General features: G+C 40.2%; 1 protein-coding gene across 6 annotated transcripts in view; it reads left to right on the plus strand.

The window, feature by feature from the left end:
* LOC124277023 overlaps nucleotides 1-21,250 on the plus strand; it is a 117,826-nt gene extending 96,576 nt beyond the window's left edge. For 3 of the 6 annotated variants that reach the window (XM_046712689.1, XM_046712678.1, XM_046712682.1), the window contains exons 7-11: nucleotides 953-972; nucleotides 1,254-1,356; nucleotides 3,673-3,692; nucleotides 7,724-7,750; nucleotides 20,129-21,250. In XM_046712689.1, the coding sequence (XP_046568645.1) occupies nucleotides 953-972; nucleotides 1,254-1,356; nucleotides 3,673-3,692; nucleotides 7,724-7,750; nucleotides 20,129-21,093 (1,135 nt within the window). In that variant the 3' untranslated portion in view covers nucleotides 21,094-21,250. Of the gene's footprint in view, nucleotides 1-952; nucleotides 973-1,253; nucleotides 1,357-3,672; nucleotides 3,693-7,723; nucleotides 7,785-20,128 lie in introns of all 6 variants that reach the window. The other 3 variants (XM_046712696.1, XM_046712707.1, XM_046712703.1) reach the window with 3 other exon arrangements.
* Nucleotides 21,251-21,915: the final 665 nt, after the last annotated feature.

Raw genomic sequence — 21,915 nt, forward strand, 5'->3', positions numbered from 1 at the left:
GGAAACTTTCAACGTTAATTGAAGATGGACTGTTTCTTGCGTTGACGTCATTTGAACTGGCTCGACGATTCTGCAAGTGAAATGAAGACCAGTTCTATGATATGTCTAATATCAATGTCGCCAAGTCAGCTACGAAACATCAGTTTGGCACAAAACCTTACAACTGCTCACTGGTGTGGTGCAAAACAACTTGGTTAATTTATTCACTTCCGAATCTCTGTATTTGAGCACAGCAGAAGTAATTCAAAGACAACTTATCGTTTTTAGGTGTAAAATAAAGTGTCTGCTCCAGAGTCGATTGTTTCTAGGATGTGTTTGTGCGGTATGTGTTTTGCAGAGTTCGGTGCTTGGCAACGGATACTTTCTTTAGCAAGCAGATTTGCGTAATTGGCGGATGCTACCAGAAGAGCATGGCAATTTCTTTTCTTTCTTGCGGATCATAACATTTTCATCACTAATTTGCTTTCTACACCCAAAAGAATCCGTACTATCTAGAGGACTCTGTACTATCAAGTGTCAATAATTGATATCCTGACTTGCATGTCACGTGTTTGCTTGAATGTATCAAGTATTCAACGTTCCAAATTATCTCTTCTATAAAAGTCTACCCTAAAACGTCTTCAAAACTACCCTGACTCTTTAATGCTGTGAGTCTAATCAAGCAGCTTTTGGGTTTGGTTGTTGGCGAAGTTATTACGATAGTTATAAAACTGAAAATGCAATGTTTTCCCAAGGGATGATCGGTACATTAGCAAACGCTTCCAATTACTGTCTTTGACAATGCATTTAGACCTCTACCATTTTAGTGAATCATCGAGCACAGGCATATTGCTGACAAACCGTAATCAGAGAGGACAGTGGTGTTGTATTGTTGGCGACTCAGCTCTATTAGCCCCAATGAAAATACGTTATATATTCAGCTAATTTACATTATGTTTGCTTTATTGCGCAGGAGAGAGAAAACGCACCCAGGTAGGTTTGGATTTGAGTACTTCTCGATATGTTGATTCTTTTAAAACACACAAGAAAGTAAGTAATAAATACAATACATACTTGTTTCACTGGGATATTCTGTGGATGACATAATGTTATTACTTTTGGAAATTAAAAACCTTTCGAAACAGGTATAACCACCTGATGATATATTTAGTGGAAAGCAAAGAGCATATGTACCTTAGCGACGGCCTTTAACATGTGGCTTCATAGTGATTCGTAAACACAACTTTATAGTGACAAACCAGATTCTGCTTCAGAGCAAACTGGGCAAGGCGTCAGGGTGTCCTTAACATATGCAAGCAAACAACCTCGAAAACAGTGGATGATACCTGAAACGTTCTTTAAGAAAGAACAGTTTGAGTAAGTATGTTTTTCTGTTTGTATCTTAGTTGTTAGCAGAGAGCTTGTCATTGTATGTATTCTGATCAACGAACATGTATGATGAACGTCGCCATATGAACGGGATACTTTCAGAAATGTTATATTTGGAAGTAGAAGTGATTGCTGCAGCTGGAAACTCATTACACGTCGACGTTTTATACTTGGCGTTATTGATGAAGGGTTAAGCTATTGGTAACACTATTTCTTAAAAGTTGTAAAGTCTTCGTTTTTGTTCATAACATATACAACTGATTGTTTTACAAACTTTCTTAACAGTGTGGAAAAACACATCAGGCCGCTGAAATCTCATTAATACGTTCTTTAACGTCCGACATATTCTGTTACAAATGGCACATTTTTTATTCAAACTGTCAATATGGAAATCCATAAATTAATGTCAATGATTTGCATGTGCAAGTCGCTCTATCCATGGAACGTGGAGGACAAAACACATGCATTGATGCCTTTTCACTGTCGTTCACTGTTCAAGTACGTGTTTGAAATAATATTTGCAGCTTAAAATGGGACGTTTTTGACACTTGCTGAAAGGGGTCAGGCTAAAGGCCTTTTGGAATCTGGTCAAACTCAGCGGCAGGTTGCTGTCCGCTTTAATGTGAGTCAGAGTACTATTGGTAGACTGTGGCAGAGATTTCAAGCCAATGGGTCCGTGGAATATGCACGTCGACCAAGTTCCGAGATGATAAGCCCATGATTCACACTGCGTTACGTAACAGATTTCTTAACGCAGCAGATATTCGGACAGAACAATTTTAACAATGTAAGGATATCCAGGAGCACCGTGCGTCGACTTTTATCGGTAGCCGGACTCCGCTGTCGGCGAACTGCAGTTCGTCCACCACTGACACCACTGAATCACAGATGCAACTGTGGCCACGCATAACTGATTTGGCTGGGGCTCGGTCATGGTTTGGGCAGGGGTAACTCCTGCTGGACGAACTCCACTGCACGTGGTCGACGGTAACCTTACCGGACAGCATTATCGGGACGATATTCTGGCTCCTATAGCAGTACAATTCTTTAAGCAAGGCATGGCTTTTATGGTTGACCCTCTTTACTGCAAGACGACAACGCTAGGCCTCATATGACCAGGATTGTCACGGAATTCCTTAGGCAGCTGGGCGTAGAGCGGATGGAGTGCCCAACATGCTCGCCAGACCCCTACTCAGTTGAGCATGCCTGGGATGAACTCGGCCGATCTGTGTACACACGTCACGCAGCACCAGTGGAACTCCCAGCTCTATGGAATGGAAACCGATTCCGAAAGCTTTCTTTATGAACTTGATAAGGAGCATGAGAACAAGGTGCACCCGTGTCTTGGACGCGCGAGAAGGGTACACAAGATATTGAAGGACAGAGTGCTTCATGTTTGTCATTTTCATTTGGGTGGATTGGTTTATACAACTGTATACGTACATGTGCTATATATTATTTGACTCTTTATTAATGACGCCTAGTACATATTGCGTGGTGCTAGGTAGCAGACACATTCTTTTGCATGCAAATTGTGTAAATGGCGGATGCTACCGGAAGAGCAGGGCACAAAACTATTTTGGCTTTTGCAGATCCATAATTTGCAATTTATGCATCACTTGGCACTGGAGGACCGTGTACTATCAACTGTCATTAATGTCCTTGATATCTTGACTTGCATGTAACATGCTTGCTTGAACTTATCAAGTATTCAACTTTCAAAACTACCTGTGCGATAAACGTCCTCATAGCTACCTAAGCCTCTAATGCTGTGAGTCTAATCAAGTAACTTTTGGTTGTGGGCGGAATTATTCGGAAAGTTATAAAACTAAAAATGCAATGTTTTCCCAAGGTATGATTGGAACATTAACAAGCGCCTTCCCATTCATACCAAGACCATTGTTGAGCAATCATGCTGGTATCCAGCACTAATGTATGAGGCAGTAAAGCAATTTGGTGAACCATCCAGCACGGGTATAATGCTGACAAACAGTGAGAACATGATCGATGCGAAGTTCCTATCATCGGGTTCTGGTGTGCGAAAGGGACTCAACTCTCCATTGGGTGTTATGGCGCCTCAGACAAAGGAACCACGTATGCCCGCTAAATTCAATTGATTGTTTGGTTATTTTGAGGTGGGGGTGCTATTATCTGGCGTGGAAAGAAAGGTAGTGCATATACACGCTAGTTTGACGTTGGATTTTCCAGTATTGTTTGTGACTCGATAACTATCAGTTCCTTTAACCCCACGGAAAATGCATTGTATATTCAACTAATGTACATTTTGTTTGTTTTATTATGCAGTGCAGAGGAGACGGACAGAGGTATGTTTGAATTTGAATATTTCGAAAATTGCAAAATTAATCATACCATCAGTAGTATATAGGGTCGGAGCAGGTCCTGCTTACACAGTCTTACATAAACAGTTCGGTAAATACCTTAGTAGGTCGCACGCTCTGTCGAGCACTGGCTTTATTTAATCTGGCTGCATTTAGCGTTATAATCCATTCAGGGTGTCATTGCGCGCACCATACCAACCGTGCTTTGTTTTGTTTCATGAAAGGATTTCTTTTAAGAATGCATTCAGACACACACCTTCCATTAACCTTTCCTGACCTGTGACGTCCTGCATATGCATCAGTTGTCCTTACTATGACCACGTGACTTGGATGAGCCAATGAATTTCTCCTAACCTTCCCTCTGGTTAGCCATGCGTATCCTCCGATAAAGCAGGTCCTGGTCCCATCCTATATACTACCACTACTCGGAAAAGCTAAAATTATCCGTTGATATATTTAGTGTAAAGCAAAGGACATATGTACTTTACCGGGAGCTTTTCACTAACACTTGGTATCATCACTGTTTGATAGTACTTCGTAATTACATAGGGAAACATCATGATGTTGTCTGAACCCTACAGTCGACACTGTCTTTACCAGAGATGTCTTATGATTATAAAAATAAAAGTTTTGACGCTTTTATATCAGTATTAGTTTCATATCTACTTAGCAGTTGTTATCTGAGACTTATATCTGAGACAACTATATAAAGAAATAACAGTGCAAATCTAAGAGTTTTACTGGGACCATGCCAGTTCCAACATTTTGAATATTGTGGCTACATACTTTCGATGCAAATCCAAGAGTTTTACTGAGGACACCAGTTTCAACCCGAACCTTCCCCATATACATTGTGTGAAGCCCATTTCTGGTGTCCCTTGCCGTGATATAGCTGAAATATTGCTAGATGCGGCGTAAAACCAAACTCATTCACTCACTCCAACCCGAAACCCCTGTGCATAATTTACCATATGCAGTGTATGAAAGTCAGACTAGTTTTTGGGACGTCTAAATTTACAGCTAGCTAGCCCGATGGTATTGTAAATATTTTTAGGTAGTATGTCCCATACATCTGAGTAAATTCACCATATCTTAAAATCTACTTTTCAAATTGAGCGTTACATTTAGACTTGATAATTACTGTTTGAACATTGAACTAGCGTATTGCAAGCTCAAAGCACTGCGTTAACATATATTATCGCTAAAAACAGCGACCCTATCGATGCGCGGAGTTCTGCAGGAAATACCTGTCTCAGGTTCATTAAATTATTCACTGTAACTAAAGCTTGAGTTATAGTCTTTGGATTGTCTGGTCTGGTAAAATCCACTTTGTCTGATGTCTGGCTGGGTTTTTGGCTTATTTCGTAGACTGCCATATGCCCACATTTCATGTGTCTATGTAGGCATATGTCAATAGATTGTGTGTATATTAACAGGAGAAACGGGTTTTCCAGTCACAGGAGATATGAAAAGTAGGTATGGAAAGGCACATTCTCAGGAAACGTGCTGAGTTAGGGTTTACTCCGCTTTTAGCAATATCAGGGCAGCTTACATAAGAAATGGGTGGCATACGTTGTACCAATGTAAGTAACTGGACCATTGACTAAACAGTTGACTTTGCTTTGCAAGTGTTTGTGACGGATTCCATTACTATATGATAATGTTTCATGAACACATGCGCGTGATATAGTAAAACATACTATAAACATGGACATATTCCTATGAATATTGAAAAAATATTTCAAGAAAGGGGCATATTCTTCTCGTCTATTTTGGCTTGAGATTGCAACAGGCAGCAATTGATAGTAAGTGGTTCCTTTCTACTGGCAGAAAGGTTCAGGGACGAAACGTAACGAATTTCAGTTTTGTACCGTATGCTCCCTGGCTTTATCTTCTGAACAATCGCCTTGCCTCTGCATGCGTTTGTGACGTGTAGCATCATATGCTCACTGTTTGTGCGAGTAAATCTTATCATTTCTATTTGATTACGATTCATAAATATATGCTTATGATATAGTCAGAATTGTATCAAGGGCGTGCTAGCTGTTGTAGTATCACTCAAAATGAGATATATATCAAAAGCATATTACTAGGTTATTCATAATGAATGGAGCAGCTAACTAAACTAATTTTTGTGGCAAGAAGTACATCAGTAACATGACTGACATACTTTCTAAATACCTTCCCATTTTGGATCCGGAATGGTTTTGTGTTGCATAAACACTTACAAAACCGCCTGAAGGGATCCGGAAGGAAATTAACCCGCAAATCTCAAAAATCCAAAATGGAAAGGTATGCAGGTTTTCTAAAGGCTTATAAAAAACAGAAACGTAGTTTTTCTTGTTACGAACTTGGTATTGATAACGGCTTATGTCATCAGGCAGATCCACGAAAAAGAGGATGCTTTCCATGCTTATGGTTATGGTATTATTTGCGAAAAAATATTAAAGAATTACTCTTCATGTTGTGGACGCAGTGGCTCAAAAAGACATTCTATTTGGACATACCTGCACAAAATAAGTGAACACCTGGTGTCATCACTGATTTGCGTGGTTCATCCATACAGTTTTTTTCAGTACATTTGCCCTTTTACTCCAAATGGAATCTGGTTATGGGGATAATCGAGAGTATGTATTTTTTGGTGCTGACCTTTTTTTAACTGGTGTGATAAAGCACGGTAAGTAAAGCGCATACACAAGCAACAAAAAGAAAGAAACTGTACACACGGAAAATCAAAATATACATTGGAACTTCATGTGTACAATAATACAGATGTAAACACAGTAATTAGTGAATTCAATGGAACAAAGGCACATGTGCTATGTTCAATGACGGCACGTGCAACACGTTTGTGTGTGTGCATTACGATAAACTGGATGGACCACATGGATGGCATAAACTGTTGTCGATTTGGGAAGCTTAATTGCTTGACGGTTGATTGTTAAAAGAAATAGTGGCAATTCCGTTTCTTCAACATCATTCTGACATTCAACATTTTAAGTTAATGGTAATGGCCACAAACGGCTAGGATTGCTTATCTTCAACATCACAGTATTCAAGTCCTCTCTCCCCAATAGAACATGTGCTGGATGAAATAGAGCGACGTGTATGCTGTGTACCAAATCCACCAGATAATGTTCGTGACTTGCCAGCAGAGTTGCAGAGAATATGATAAGCCATTCCACAAGCCTTCCATGTCCATTTGAAAGACAGTATGCGTCTGCTCTCTGTTCTCGGTGTGCGTACCCTTTACTGATTTTGTGACACATGCCCACATTTGGACTCTTAACGTCAATGTCGTGGACACCAAACATGCTGTTTTGCCGTCTTTCTATGACTTCACCTATTAAGGTTGCATGGAAACTTTTCGTTGTTGTTATATTTAGGTTTTAGAAAGAATTTTAACAATTGGTTCCAAAGCCGTTTTTCGTCCATGTGGGTGAAAAACATTGAGATCACTTCTGTGTGGAAAACGGCTTGTTTGTTTCTCTTCGCATTGCGTATGGCAAGTTTTAGTATCACAAGAGAATTTATTGATTGATGGATGCATGGATCAACATAAAGGGTGACGCAGATATGAATAAATGGTTACTCCTCCGTCAGGCGTAATATATATAGCTGACATTCATAAATTCTTTGCCTCACAGTTAAGAAATAGCTCACCTGTGTATGTGTTAATGAAGCTGTCTATTTAACATTGTTTTAAACATGGTTTGTGTTTTGCAGTGTCATTTATGATTATCATTTTAAATTCTGTGTTTAAGTACTTTCCATTGTGACATTTCTACTAGCTAACAACTTATATCTGAAACAAATATATGTCAGACTAAACATTACAAAGCCAAGAGTTTTACTGTAAATAACTTCAAATTTACCTCAAGTTTAATGTTATGTAATTTATTAGCTGTGAGCTTGTGCATAATATATGTCGTACATTGCTGTCATATTTCTTCAATACGCATGAATTAATCGATTATGTGTATATGTAACAGTAACAAAATCCGTGTTCTTTCCAGGGACATTCATTGAGCTCGGCGACAGATGTAAGTATTGAGAGTCACAGAGTCGAAGTGTTAAGTAGGTGTTTATGCCGCTATTAGATATATCACTGCCTTTGCATGTGTTTGTGACAGGTTCCAAACGTGTTTCACGATATTTCCACCTTGTCGTTAGTGAACGGTTTTTATCGCTATTTGATTAGGTTCCATAAACATTATAATATTCGTGAGTGAGTGATTAGTGTGATTAGAACTACCGTTGGATATGCGACTGTCGAGGAAGTAAATGTGAAGGAGACAAAAGTATTGACAAAACAGTATATGTGTATACATGTATATATACTCAAAGGTTTAGGTTAGTGTCATCAACACATTGGTTTATACAAATGAGAAATTGTTTATAATGCGTTGGGATATTCTCTATAATACACTTAATGTATGCTCAGCGCAAGTATTCAAGAGTCACCTATATTACATTGATCTGCAAAGAAATTAAAACAAATATGAGAGACATGGTGACTTATAATGATTGTATTGAGTTATATTTGAACAGTGATAGCAAAAGAAATCGCGTAAATGAAAAAGGGCCCTTGCGAATAGCACAGTTTAAAGGGTACCCTTCATAAGCAAGTTCACACACAGTAGTCAAAACTCCTGGTTCCAGACCAGAGTCAGTATCTGGTGTAACCGTCCCTGCTGTTGATCCAATCTGTGCACCTCCTTACCACGTTCATTATGAAGGCTTTGGGTATGGCATCCCACTCGTGGAGCAGAGCTCTCTGCAGTGTCCTCAGATCATCTGGCACATAGTGTCTTCGGTAAACGCGGAGCCCCAGCTCATCCCATAAATGTTCAAAGGGAGGAACAAGAAGGCATGTCCATTCTCCTAAAGCCCTGTTGCTGAATGAAGTCGTTGACGACGTGTCCAGGGTGCGGTCGAGCGTTATCATCCTGTAGTGACGCATGGTCCTCATGAATGGTGCCACAATTGGAGCACCTATCTCATCTCTGTAGCCCGGAGCAGTGAGATTTCCCACAATAACGTGTAATTGTCATCTTGCTGTAGCTGTAATTCCAACCCAGACCATTGTGGAACCACCACCGAATCGATTATGGGCCACAACAGCATCATCCCCAAAACGTTCCCGACGCCGTCTGTAGATTCTCATACGGCCATCATGAAATGAAACATTAATCCTGCTTTTATCAGTAAACAAGACTTAGGACCATTGATGTTGATTCCAGCGCTGATGAAGTGTGCGCCATAGTAAACATGCTTGGCGGTGACGTGCTGTCAGTGGTGGACGAACAGCTGGACGTCGGGAACGGAGACCAGCTGAACGTAATCTGCTTCTTACTGTTGTCTGACTAATGCGGACGTTGGTGGCGTTAAAGAGTTCATCTCTCAACTGTCGTGACGTCAGAAACCGGTAGAGCAAGGTTGACGTAGTAATGGTTCTGTCTCTGTGTGGTAACCCTAGGACGCCCATGTCTTTGGGCCTAAACAACAGGTCCAGTCGCCTGATGCCGCTGCCAGAGTCCCCCAATCACAGTCTGAGTGACGTTAACGTTTGCAGCAACCTGACGTTGGCTACCACCCGGATGGAGCATGCCGATAGCACGACCTCGATTTTCAATTCTCAAAAAAACGTCGCATTCTTTCAAGTGGATTTTTACTGTCAACCAAGCTTGAAAGCATGTGTTTGTCCCCCGATGTGCACTTGCCCATACCCCGATTTGCACGTGCAAATCGTGTGATAGGTTTGCGTTCGATTCTAACGATCTGTGTTCGTGCATTAAAATCGTCAATTGTTGGACTAATTATCACTGTTTGCCTACTTTTTTCATTGTTTTCTGTGGTTTGTCGTACTTTCAACTCTAAATATGATTAAAGCATCTTAAATTTCTACCAGTCATTCATATGGGTGACCCTTCAATAACAGCGTTGAGTATATAACCCAAACAGGGCCCTGTCGGTAGTTTTTGTTTTACTTTCAAGAAGTCCCTGGGAAAAAAGGCATAAAACGTGCCCTTTAAAATTGTGGCTTTAAACCTCGAATCTTTGTCACAACAAATGATTGTTTAGACGTCGACGGGTCCGAAATCACAAATTTGGAAGAAGCAGCTTGCATTTCTCTATGCCACAGCTAACTGAAAATGAAAGATGGCGAGCCACTGGAATGCTTGAAACCGTAAAACCCCAACGCAACTTTGTACAGCAGTTTTACGTGCACAGAAGCACCATACGCCACTTGTGGAGACGTTATCAACAAAACACCGTCGTTGCATACTGTCCCCGAAGTCACCGTTCCCCTGTAACCACGCCACACGACGATCATTGGATTCGAACCACCCATCTGCGCCAAAGATTCCAACCAGCCACACTGACAGCCGGAACAGTTCCTGGTGTCAACAGGATATCGCCAAGGACCACTCGTCGGCTATACGGGATACGTGCTAGACGTCCTGCCAGACAACACATTTTAACATCACGCCACCAACGTCTACGACTGCAGTGGTGCAGACAACGTTAGTGGAGAGTACGTGAGTGGAGACATGTTCTCTTCACTGACAAGATGAGGTTCCTCTTGCACCACACTGATGGCCGAACCCGCGTTTACCGGCGACGTGGTGAGCGTTATGTTAGGAACTGTGCCCTTGAGGCCGACCCTTTTTGCGGCAGTGGTGGAGTGATGGGTCAATGGTCATCAATGGAATTTTAACGCGTCACTAGTACAGAGACGAAATTGTTAATCCAGTCGTCATTCCGTTTCTCCAGCAGAATGGCCCAGGAATGATCTTCCAACAGGACAATGTTAACGTCCTTTCTTGGCCCGCTAAATCCCAAGATAAATCCCCAGATATTAAAATATTTGACTCCAAAATTAAACCTATTCTATTATATGACTCAGAGGTTTGGGGTTTTACACATTGTAATGCTTTAGAAAGGGTTCATCTTTATGCATGTAAAAGATTTTTAGGTGTTATGGTCAGTACTTCTGATGATAATTACTATTTATGCAGTAAAAGGTTTTGACACATGAAAGGACTGAAATAGACGTAAGCCTTACCGTTACTCATGGTTAACAAGTCAGTTTGCTTATTTTGAAAATAAGCTGATGAACGGATGGTTCAACTCTACCGTCTTATGTAACAAGCGAGTCTTAACACACGGAAGGAGGTGAGGTGAAATAGGGTTTAACGTCGTGCTTGAGAATATTGCGCTCATATGACGACGTGCATGCATGTGTATGTGTAGGTGCGGCTGCTTGTACTAGCCGAGACTTAAGCTGGTTTTATGGTGCTAGCCCACTGAGATACCATGCCGCAGTGAATCATGAATACCCCACTCAGACACTTTATACTGACTCCGAGCCGACAAGTCCTTGTTGTACCCATTAATGCCGAGCGCCAGGCAGGGACCAACAAGTACCATATTTTAACTTCTTTTGGTATGCCGCGGTCGGGGATCGAACTCGCGACCTTCCGCTCTCCGGGCGGACGCTCTAACCACTACACCACGGTTATTGTTGAAAGCAACAAACTACACATTGTTAAAAATCTATCAGTGTACATCTATCATGGGTTCAACAGTAGAAAATTTGCTTTAAATACCATGTGACTGTACACACTTGTATTGTACTATAGGCCTGTGGCCTCTGCAGTACCCTGAATAAAAGAAATTGAAGAATTGAATAGGTTGAGAGACGTCGGTCTGATAGCCAGGAGACCTTACCTTGGCAACGTTTTACGACGTCATCACCTGCCCGACGTCTCCGGTGGTGCAACAACGTGGTGGGCTGGAACTTACGAAACTGGAGGCGTATTTGATTTAACGACGAATCCAGGTTTCTGCAGTAAAGGCGAGCTGCAGGAAACAGAGTGTATGGACCTTTTCATGAACGTTACGCCCCACACTGTGTACGTCAAGTGGATAGATTAGGTGAGGGATGGGTTGGGGGGGGAAGTGTAATGATGTGGGGGGGGTGGGATATCCTATACCAAACGGACGGACCTTATCCACGTGCAGGGGAACTTGACGGCCGTTCGATACAGAGACGATATTCTGCAACCCCATCTCCTTCCAGTCATTGACGTTCGACGTGAAATCTTTCAGCAGGTCAACGTTAATCTGTTGCCTTGGCCTTCTAGTGCACCTGATCTTAACCCCATAGAACATCTTTGGATGTACTGGATCGACGTCTCCGTCAGCGTCAACGTCAACCTCAAACCATCCGGGAGCTAGCTCCATTTCTGCACGAGGAGTGGAGAATTATCCCCCAGACGACTATACGGCGCCTGATCCAGTCCATGACAAGGCGTGTCGGTTATTCGTGTGCGTGGCGGGCATAACAGATACTGACATTTTATGCACTGATGTTTTTGCATTATGGATGAGAAATGTCATGCTCCGATGTATCTGTGTTAAACAATTAGACGCATATGAATAAAACCACTATCACAACCGATTTCTGGCTTATGCGTTTCTTTTTGGAATAGTGTATATGCATGTATTGTTTTCTAACAATTTGATTGTAGATAATCAAACAATGCAGATGCAATGATGATGCGCAAACATTTATCAAAAACTAAATTTTACAGAAATACAAAGATGTATCAAATAATGGTAATGGGTGGACAACAAAAAGGAAAGACCCCGTGTAATCCGAAGGTGCAAACAACGAGGATCAAGAAACTCGAGAGGGACGTGTTGTACATAAGTAAACCTATGAGATAACTGAATCAATAAAATGATCCTCTGATCAAACCTTCATTTATATGGTCTTGTTTGGTCCGAATCAATCTCCTAATGGCTATTTAAGGGAGTCTTAACTTGTCCACTCCTCATTCAGGCCCAGTACTACCAACCTACTGGGTAGCTTTCTGTATCTGCGTACGTCTTCATATCACGTCTCAGACGCACTGTATGGGGGAAAGTACTGTACTAGTGTTGTTGTCTCTGTAGTACTGTTCTGGGACTCGCCCACATACAACATACAATAAAATTCTGGCAACCATAGTGATCCCGTCCAATATCATTACACACCCACATTGAAATCTGTCTGAATTTCGAATAACATATATTTGGATGCCTCCACACACATCACGCTTGTCTAGAAAGTCCACGTTGAATCTGATTTGTTTGATAATAACTGGAAGCGGTTACTTTTAGAAAGAAACTGGTGTAATGAGTTCAGAATGTCACTATTTGTTGAGTTATTCAATGCGCCGTTACCGTATAAAGTAGTTTTCACATCGTATCCTTGAATATAAAATACATCGATGTTCTTAAATGTAAAAAGGTAGTGAATGACGTCTTCGTTATAATGACCACATGAACACTCAGCGGTTTCCAATATATGTCGATTCTATCTGTCAGCATTTAGATCACTACAGCCGAGCGTGAGGTGACAATGGATGATTTGACAAAATCTAGTCCCAAAATTTAGATCAAAGTAATTGCGAGTCTCTGTTGGGTTAATTATGCTTTTGAATTGATTCAGGGAAATAGCGTTAACAGCTCCATCGGGCAATGATACCGTCTTTCTTTCAGTGTGCTATAGCTGGGTTCCTTTTATATTTTACCGTGGCTGGTGCCACGAACCGCACCGCATATAGTTCTTAATGCGTCTAAATGTACATTTTCCAGTAAAAACGCCTGTACCCATATGATAGCAGTGATCGAAAAGTGGTAAGATAAAGGAGTTATATAAAGTATTTAGAGTTTTCCGAGATAAACAATATTTCAAACTTCTTAGACAACTTCTTACACGGCTGTAGTGTATCACTGAACAACGAATTCCAAGTATCGTACACGACAGATATGATAAATAGATATTTTCCATCTTCTTTGGGTGGCATTTCAGAAGTTAGGAAGTAGCCTTAGTCTCGGTTGATGTTGGTCTTTTGGCGTTTGATGTGGATGGCTTCGGTGAGCTTGCGTTTAGTGAAGAATGGTGATGTCAGACAACTCTATTTGATGATTGGGGCTTGCTTTGATGTGGTCAGAGATGGCTGATTTGCTGTCGGAATTGGTGCCAGAGGTCTGATGTTCTTTTACTCGGGTGTTGATGGGTCGGGACGTTTCGCCTATCTAGCTCTGTCCACTGTAATATCCAACAGAAGTTCTTTAGATTAGTTGCAGACATTATGATCAGTCCTAACGAAAATAGTATGGTCTTATTTTAGACATGACCTAGATCAAGCATGTCACTTCTGTATGAGTTTTGCTGAGAGAGTAAAGTCTGTGGAACATATGCTCTCGTGTTGTCTTTTTAGATCCACGTGAAGATGTTAAATTGGCGACGAGGATAAAAGACAAGATACAAGGTTGTCAGAGGACACTTTCATTCAGAAGATTTGGACTGTCATCAAGTCTTTTAGAGGAATTAATCAGAATTCCACACACGTGTGAGCTACTCTGTCAGCTAGCATGGCGGTCGGAGACGTCCCAACCGTCGTTATCACGGAAAGCGGAAACTTGAAGTCGAAACCATTTTCACCATCGGGTGATTCAATTCTCGCTGGTAAAGAATGGGAGGAGTGGTTAGAAGGAATCGAAAGGGAATTTAGATACTTTCGGATTACAAACGACACTGACAAGAAAGATATTCTTATTATTTATGGTGGCTGAGAGATTGCAAGACTGGAAAAAAAATCTAGGCAACCCAAGATACGCTGGTTTGTCGGATTACGATAAACTGAAGAGGAAACTCAATGTCTACTTCCTACCATAGAAGAATAAACATCATGTCAATTATATTTTCTTAAAACTGAAACCCAATACGGGAGAATCAACGGTTGCATTCGCTGCAAGACTCAGAGAGAAAGTGAATGAATGCGAAAACTTAGAGGCGAGAATTTTGGAACAACTAATCCAATCAGTAGAAAGTAAGACTTTAATCCATAAAGCAATTAACAAAAACTGGAATCTGGGACAATGAGGCGTCTCAAATGTAGCTTTACAATTAAAAGCTATGAGAACAGAGGGAAATCAACATGATACAGTGACGGCAGTGAAAAGAAATCCGAATTCCTATCAGAGAAAGACATTGTGTACATACTGTGAACAATATGGACGACACCCCCCAAGAAAGAACTGTTCCGCATACGGGAAAACATGTGAAAAGTGCCATTGCCAGAATCATTTCAAGAACATGTGCAGAGGACGTAGAGAAGGCCGAAGATCAAATACAAGAGAAGAGAAAAACCCAGCGGGAAAAGAGAAAGAAAAATGGGAAAGAAAGGAGAAAATCATAGAGAGATAAAGAAAACGGTGGAAGGCAGACCAGCTCAGTCAAGAACACTGGAGGACCAGGTGAAACAATTCCTGTAAAGCTGGGTGTTGATGTTCTGGTTGAAGCAGACAGTGGTACTGATGTAAACGTGATGGACAAACACCAGATTCAAAGTGAATTGACGTGAAAGAAGAATTCAATACAGTTGTTGGGAATCAAACTCAAGGAATCCACACTAAGTTTGTTGTGTTAAGAGGCAGAATGAAGTCACCTCCACTTTTGAACAGAACATCACTTACAGAGTTAGGAATGCTGGACATAAGGAAAGACGGATCTTTAGCTCAGAAGAACAACCTCAGGATCAAAGAAGAAGAATTAGAAATAACAGCTGTCCAGAATCACACCACAGAGAAGAAACAGATTGCTGCAATCCTACACAAGTATGACCAAGTTTTCGAAGGGATCGGTTATATCAGAGACATAAAGAACTACGGAGAGAGATATGTTACATTATATATGGAAGAAGATTTCATTCCAGTGGCACAGAAGGGTCGTCATGTTCCTCATTACTTACAAGGACCATTGAAGAAATGGCTCAAGGTGGGTCGGAAAGAAGATATCTTTGAAGAAGTACCGCAAGGTGAACTTGTCACATGGTGCTCACCTTTAGTAGTTCAAGCAAAGCCAAGATTCACGACGTGGAAGGCAAGAAGCTGGAGTCCAACATGGTCAGAGCATATGTAGATCTGAAAGTTCCCAACAAATATATGGAAAGAAGCCGAATAATGCAAGCTACAGTGGTGGAACATTTTACTTACAAATTCAGAGACTGCAAAATCTTTTCGAAGATGGACATGAGACAAGGATATCATCAATCAGATCAGAAATCCAGATCAAATCAGATCAGAATTAGATCAGAAATCCAGAGAGACTGCCACTTTCTCAACTCCATGGGGAAACATGACACCAAAAAGAATAGTGTCTGGAGCAAAAGCATCTCAAGATCTTTTTGATGAGGTGATATACAAAATATTTGGAGATATCTCAAAGTGTCTAAACCAGAGAGATGATATTCTGATTGGAGGAGGAAATCTAGAGGAACACAACCAAGTGTTAGAAACTGTTCTACAAAGAGCAAGAGAGAAATGTAAGTTTGGAGTGAAAGAATTGGAATTCTATGGATATCTCTTCACAAAAAGATGGACTCAGACCGACTGAAGAAAAGTTCAGAGCCGTGAAAGAAAGTCAAGCACCAAAATCCAAAACAGCTGTGAGAAGTTTTCTGGGAATGATCGGATACCTGTCCAAGTTCATTCCTCGCTACGCTTCATTGACTGCACCGTTGAGAGAATTGACCAAGAAAGATGTAAAGTTCAGATGGAGGAAGACTGAGGAAGACACTTTAAGAATCCTGAAAAACAGTATCACAAGTCAAGACACTATTGCATATGTTGACCCTACCAAACCAATCATCTGTCGAACAGAAGCCAGTTTCAACGAGGGACTATCAGCAGGATTATTCCAGAAAACGCAGAAGGGACTACAACCAGTTCATTTCATATGCCGTACCATGACAGAAACAGAGAAACGGTACAGCAACACAGAAAAATATGCATTGTCTTTTGCATGGGTCAAGAAAAGATTCAGTATCTACTTGCTGGGTGCACCAAACTTCAAGATAATTACGGCTCACAAACCATTGTTACCCCTATTCAACCGTGCTACAGCACCGTTGCCACCAAGGATAGAAAAGTGGGTAATAGAAATGCAGAATGTGGATTTCGAGTTGGTATATGAATCAGGGAAAGATGAAGTAGATCCATTCGACTTTCTCTGGAGACACCCATCACCAACAATTGGTTATGATCCTGCCGAAAGAGTTGTGAAATATGTTGTCCCGAATGAGCATGCCGTTTTTCTCGATGACATCAAAAGAGAAACCAGATGTGATGAACAGCTGAGAAAAGTTGAGGAGAGAGTGCGAAAAGGAGATTGGGAATCCTGCAGAAAAGATGAAGAAATCAATCCATTCTATCTGGTGAGGGAAGACTTAAGTATCATACCAGGACTGATTTTCAGACTGCATAGAATTGTGATTCCGACATCACTATAGAGAAAGGTTGTGAAAGCTGCACACAGTCCAGGACACTTCGGCATCACCAGAACCAAAAACATGCTGAGAGAGAAGTATTGGTTTACAAGGATGAATCAAGTAGTAGAAGACATCATCGGGAAATGTTTTGATTGTCAAGTAAGGACAAAAGAATATCGACGAGAACCTGTAGAAATGACGGAAATACTTGACAAACCATGGGAAACTATCGCCATAGATTTTGTTGGACCGTATCCAAATGGACACTGTGATCTTGTTGCAGCAGACAAGAGAACAAGATACCCAGAAGTCGAGAGAGTAGATTCCACAGCATTCAAACCTATTAGAGACAAACTGAAGAAAACGTTTGCCAATCATGGGACGCCAAGAAGAACTGAAAGTGACAATGGACCCCCATTTAACTCCTATGAGTTCCAGCTGTTTGCAAACAAAGAGGGATTCTATCATCACCGTGTGACACCAGCGCATCCAAGAGCCAACGGAGAGGCTGAGAGTTCCATGAAGGTCTTGAATAAGGTGGAACAGATCGCTCACCTGGAAGGTAGAGATAACAGTTTAGCTCTGTCAGATATGTTAGTGGGATATAGAGCTACACCACATCCAGCTACAGGTATATCCTCTGATGAACAGACAAGTGGGAAATAGGTTGGATCATCCAGGAACTGAAACAGAACAGAACAAAGGAAAGAAAGAGACATTTCAATGAACGAAGGAGACCGACAATACAAAGAAAGAATAAAAATCCTAGCAGAAAACAATCAGACTATGAAATATGACTTAAAGGTAGGAGACTATGTTTTATCCAAACAGAAGAAAACAAACAAATGGCCAACTGCTTATGAACGAGGGTGTTACAAAGTTAGAGACATCTGTGGATCAGCTGTAACAGCAGCCAGGGTGACCGATGGGAGAAAAGTGACAAGAAATTCTACTCACTTCAAGTGCATCAACAATGTGCTAGAATACAAGCTGTGTGATATTCTACAAGTGAGTGAGTTAAGATCTAAAGTCACAGATATTCTACAAGGAATCAAACATGAGAGTGGGTCTGATGAGAAAAACTGTGTTATCATCTGCAGGCTGTGAAGAGGTAAATACAACACAAGATTCACCAGGAGAGAATCTACAGAAACTTGAGCAAACCAGAGTTGTGAATCGAGAATCTACTACAACCACTAAACACACATCACCGAACTGTAGTACCAGAGTGAGACCGCACAGAGACAGAAAAATACCAGGCTACTTGAAAGACTATGAACTGTGAAACCAGAGATATAAAATGTGAATCACTGTTTATCTAGTCAAAGTGTAAAATGATACTCACCAGAGACAAAGACTTTATAAGTTTAAAATAGTACACAATAGAGACAATTTGAAATGAACATTTTATAAGTAAATTGATTGAATCTATATCTGGTAGTTTCAGATAAGATTATTTTTAGTTTTTAAGTTTCAGGGCGATAATGAACATTTTAGTTATTTAATAATTCAAGAATTTTTATTAATGTTTCATTTATTTGAAAACTTTTATATTTTAGAGATTATCTCAAGCAAAAGGGGGGATATGTAATATCCAACAGAAGTTCTTTAGATTAGGTGCAGACATTATGTTCAACCCTCACGAAAATAGTATGTTCTATTTTTAGACATGACCTAGATCTCGCATGAATTTTGCTGAGTAAAGCCTGTCGAACACATGCTCTCGTGTTGTCTTTTAGATGCATGTGAAGATGTTAAATCAACAATCACAGTTAATTTTGTAGATGACACGTGTCGGGTGGTTGTTTTTTACGGTGGCCTGTTTTCTTCCATTGGCATAGAGAATGTTGTTGAGGCTGGAGGCTGCCTTTTCTTATGTCATTAGGCAATAGAGCAACAATTAGATTTAAGGGGATTGATATTGTCATTTGACACGACAGAGTGACAAGCCAAGATCGTTCCATTTTACAACATGACATAACTATATTTGAAATGTGACCGGAAACAGTCCAATTCATTCTGAGACATAACTGGTATGAATGAAACTAACTGTTTCCTATAGTATACACAATCTATAAATAATATGTTATGTTTTACACATTTGCAGTTCCTGTCCCAGTTCCGCTATCACAAGTTGATAGGCTAAACTATTGTGAGTGAGACAGACCTATGGTATTTGTGAAATGATTCATGCCAATTTTCAGATGTTTTATATGTGGTGTTTCACTTCCAAAACATTCACTTCCAAACATTTTACGTTGATAAAAAATACCCGGACGGTATCCAGGCCAGAAACGTTCAGGATGCAAACTGGTAGAGTACCTGGAGTGCTTTCAGACCGTTTCTGGTAAACGGATACATGACTGTTAAAACTTTAACTTTATGCAGGGTTATGTCAATGTAAATTTATATCATGTTTGTGGTAACGTTTATCATGCTTACAGCTTTGCCATGTTGTGTAATGCTTTGTATTATAAAGACCTTTGAGTAATGAGAGTGATGGAGTTTTGTAAGTGCTTACAGATGAAATTCTAATTATATTATTAGTCTTAGTTTCTGATATCTATTCTCCATTGAATTGTGTTAGCGAAGCTTAGGCGTAAGTCATTCAGTCTACTGGATATTCGTTAATCCGGGCAATATTTCAGAACATGCAATTGTCCGGATAAGCAAGGTTTAAGTGTACGAGATAACATTTTTGTTTAATGCTCAAACGCATTCTCATAATTGGATACACGGGTGTGACTCTTTGGAATCGTTTAATAGATCATGCAGAAAGTTTTGTTAATCTTATTTCAACTTCACTTCTCAGAAGAAGAAAAAACATGATATGATTATTTACTCTTAGTGCGCTATTATCAGGTAAACTCTTTAAGAAAATCCTATCAAATCAATCCAGATAACGTAAAACCAATAATAATAATAATTGTAAATATTGAATCTGATTAACATATTATTAGATATATTATTCATTCCGAGTGGTTTGGCATATGTCATGTGACTAAATGGTTCTGGCAAAACAGAAAATGTAAAATTAGAGGCTGCTTATTTACATTATATGTAGTTTTGATATTTTGTTTATATTTTCCCCAGCTGACTGTAAAATATGCTTGGGTGTGCGTCATGATTGTGAAGATGACCTGTCAAGGTTGGAAAACGTATTCTTCACTCATGTGGACCATCCTAAGACACCCATGACTGGGAGCACTTTCAAGCTTCAATTCTCTAAGATACTGACTGCTATTGGAAATTCCCATGGTGGTGTTCTTATACTTCATGGGTCCAACATACCTGGTTCCTTGGATTTTCAGGAGTATATTAATCGAATTATTGGTTCAATCTTCACGCAGGAAATAGATCAATGTGAAGTATTTAAAACACAAAAGATCGGAAAGTATAAGTATATGTTGAGAATAGACGTCGAGCCATCAGATATTTTTCTCACGCTTGATTACAAAACAAAGTTTTCTGAGGACAAATTGAGAAATGCCTCAAACGAGAAAGTCCGGCGCCGCCTGTTTTCTTCGCGTATATCAGAGAGTTCAAATGCTGATTTGAGGGGTATTTTCTCCCAGCATCAAAATCGAGGAGCTTTGAGGTTGAACTGTCAGAAAGACTATGCCGTGTCTCCTATGCAACCTGGGCTCTTACATACCCTAGTGAGTGAGATGACTAGACTATCTGTTCCTGAACATGTATCGGCCCTCTCAAAGAAAAAGAACGGCGGAACAATACACGTTGTTTACTCCGAGCTCAAGTTTGATGAGATTCCTCTGGATCTACAAAAGCGTATAAAGGATCATCTGATGCAAGCAATGATGGAGAAGTTCCGTATTCAGAAAAACAAACATTCAAAGCATTTACTTCAAGTCTCTGATGTGTTTTACATAGAATTATCCAAAGATACGGAAACTGGAGGCTGCATTATAGAGATCGCTGTGGGACATGTCAATGGCTGTGTGTTCTACGACCCTGAAGGACCCGAATCGTATACAATTGAAGGGGACAAATGTGTTCGACTGCCCTTTAGAAAATGGATTGAGGAAGCCTTTGAGTGAACGCGACAGTGAGGAATCGACGACCTAAAATAAGGCCAGAAATTCTTGGAAAATGCTTTATGGTTTGATTATCAATATGATGAAATTGACACAAGATAAAAGCACATATATGATACATGTACGACTCTACCTAGTTGGATATTAAAGCTCAGGTGAAAAAATGCACTTGAGGGGTGACTTCACAGGAGGGATTTTTGACGTTTTAACAACATTTGCAAATATTCTAAGTACAACTGTAGTTTTGAAATACAGACTATAATTATTCATATTGCCTCAACTAATAAAATTACATAAATGATTGTAAAACGTTTTGGTGTTTTTTTTAACATCTATATGTGAAAATGATGGAACTCTTGTAGTAGTTATATTCAAAATAATTACGTAAAAAAGTCTTAATTCAAATCAAATAGATAATCTTGTTTACCCATAGAAGTTTCACTTCATGTATGAGCATTGAACTGGCAACATGCGACTTGATACCCCTGCAGAACAATTAATTTCAAATTTATACCAGTATTTCATACTGGAGAAACAAAGGGAGAAACCCCTCGTCAGCAATGACAGGGTTTACTATAAAATGTGTAAAGCCCGGAATTTGACAGATAGTCAGATTTACAAAGTTGTAAACAAATCAGTTACCTCAGGGGTCGTGTCGAAATCAAAACCAGGTAGGAAACACATACTGGATAGCTTTGACAAGGGTGTCATATGCCGTGCAGTTTGTAAACTGTATGAACGCAAAATCCCACCGACGTGTGCTAAAATACAAGATGATATCAAAGATACAATAAATGTCATGTCGTAATTCCACTAGAGTCCTCC

This window comes from Haliotis rubra, unplaced genomic scaffold, assembly GCF_003918875.1.
Source record: "Haliotis rubra isolate DU_JTF1 unplaced genomic scaffold, ASM391887v1 Scf1055, whole genome shotgun sequence".
NCBI lineage: Eukaryota > Metazoa > Mollusca > Gastropoda > Lepetellida > Haliotidae > Haliotis > Haliotis rubra.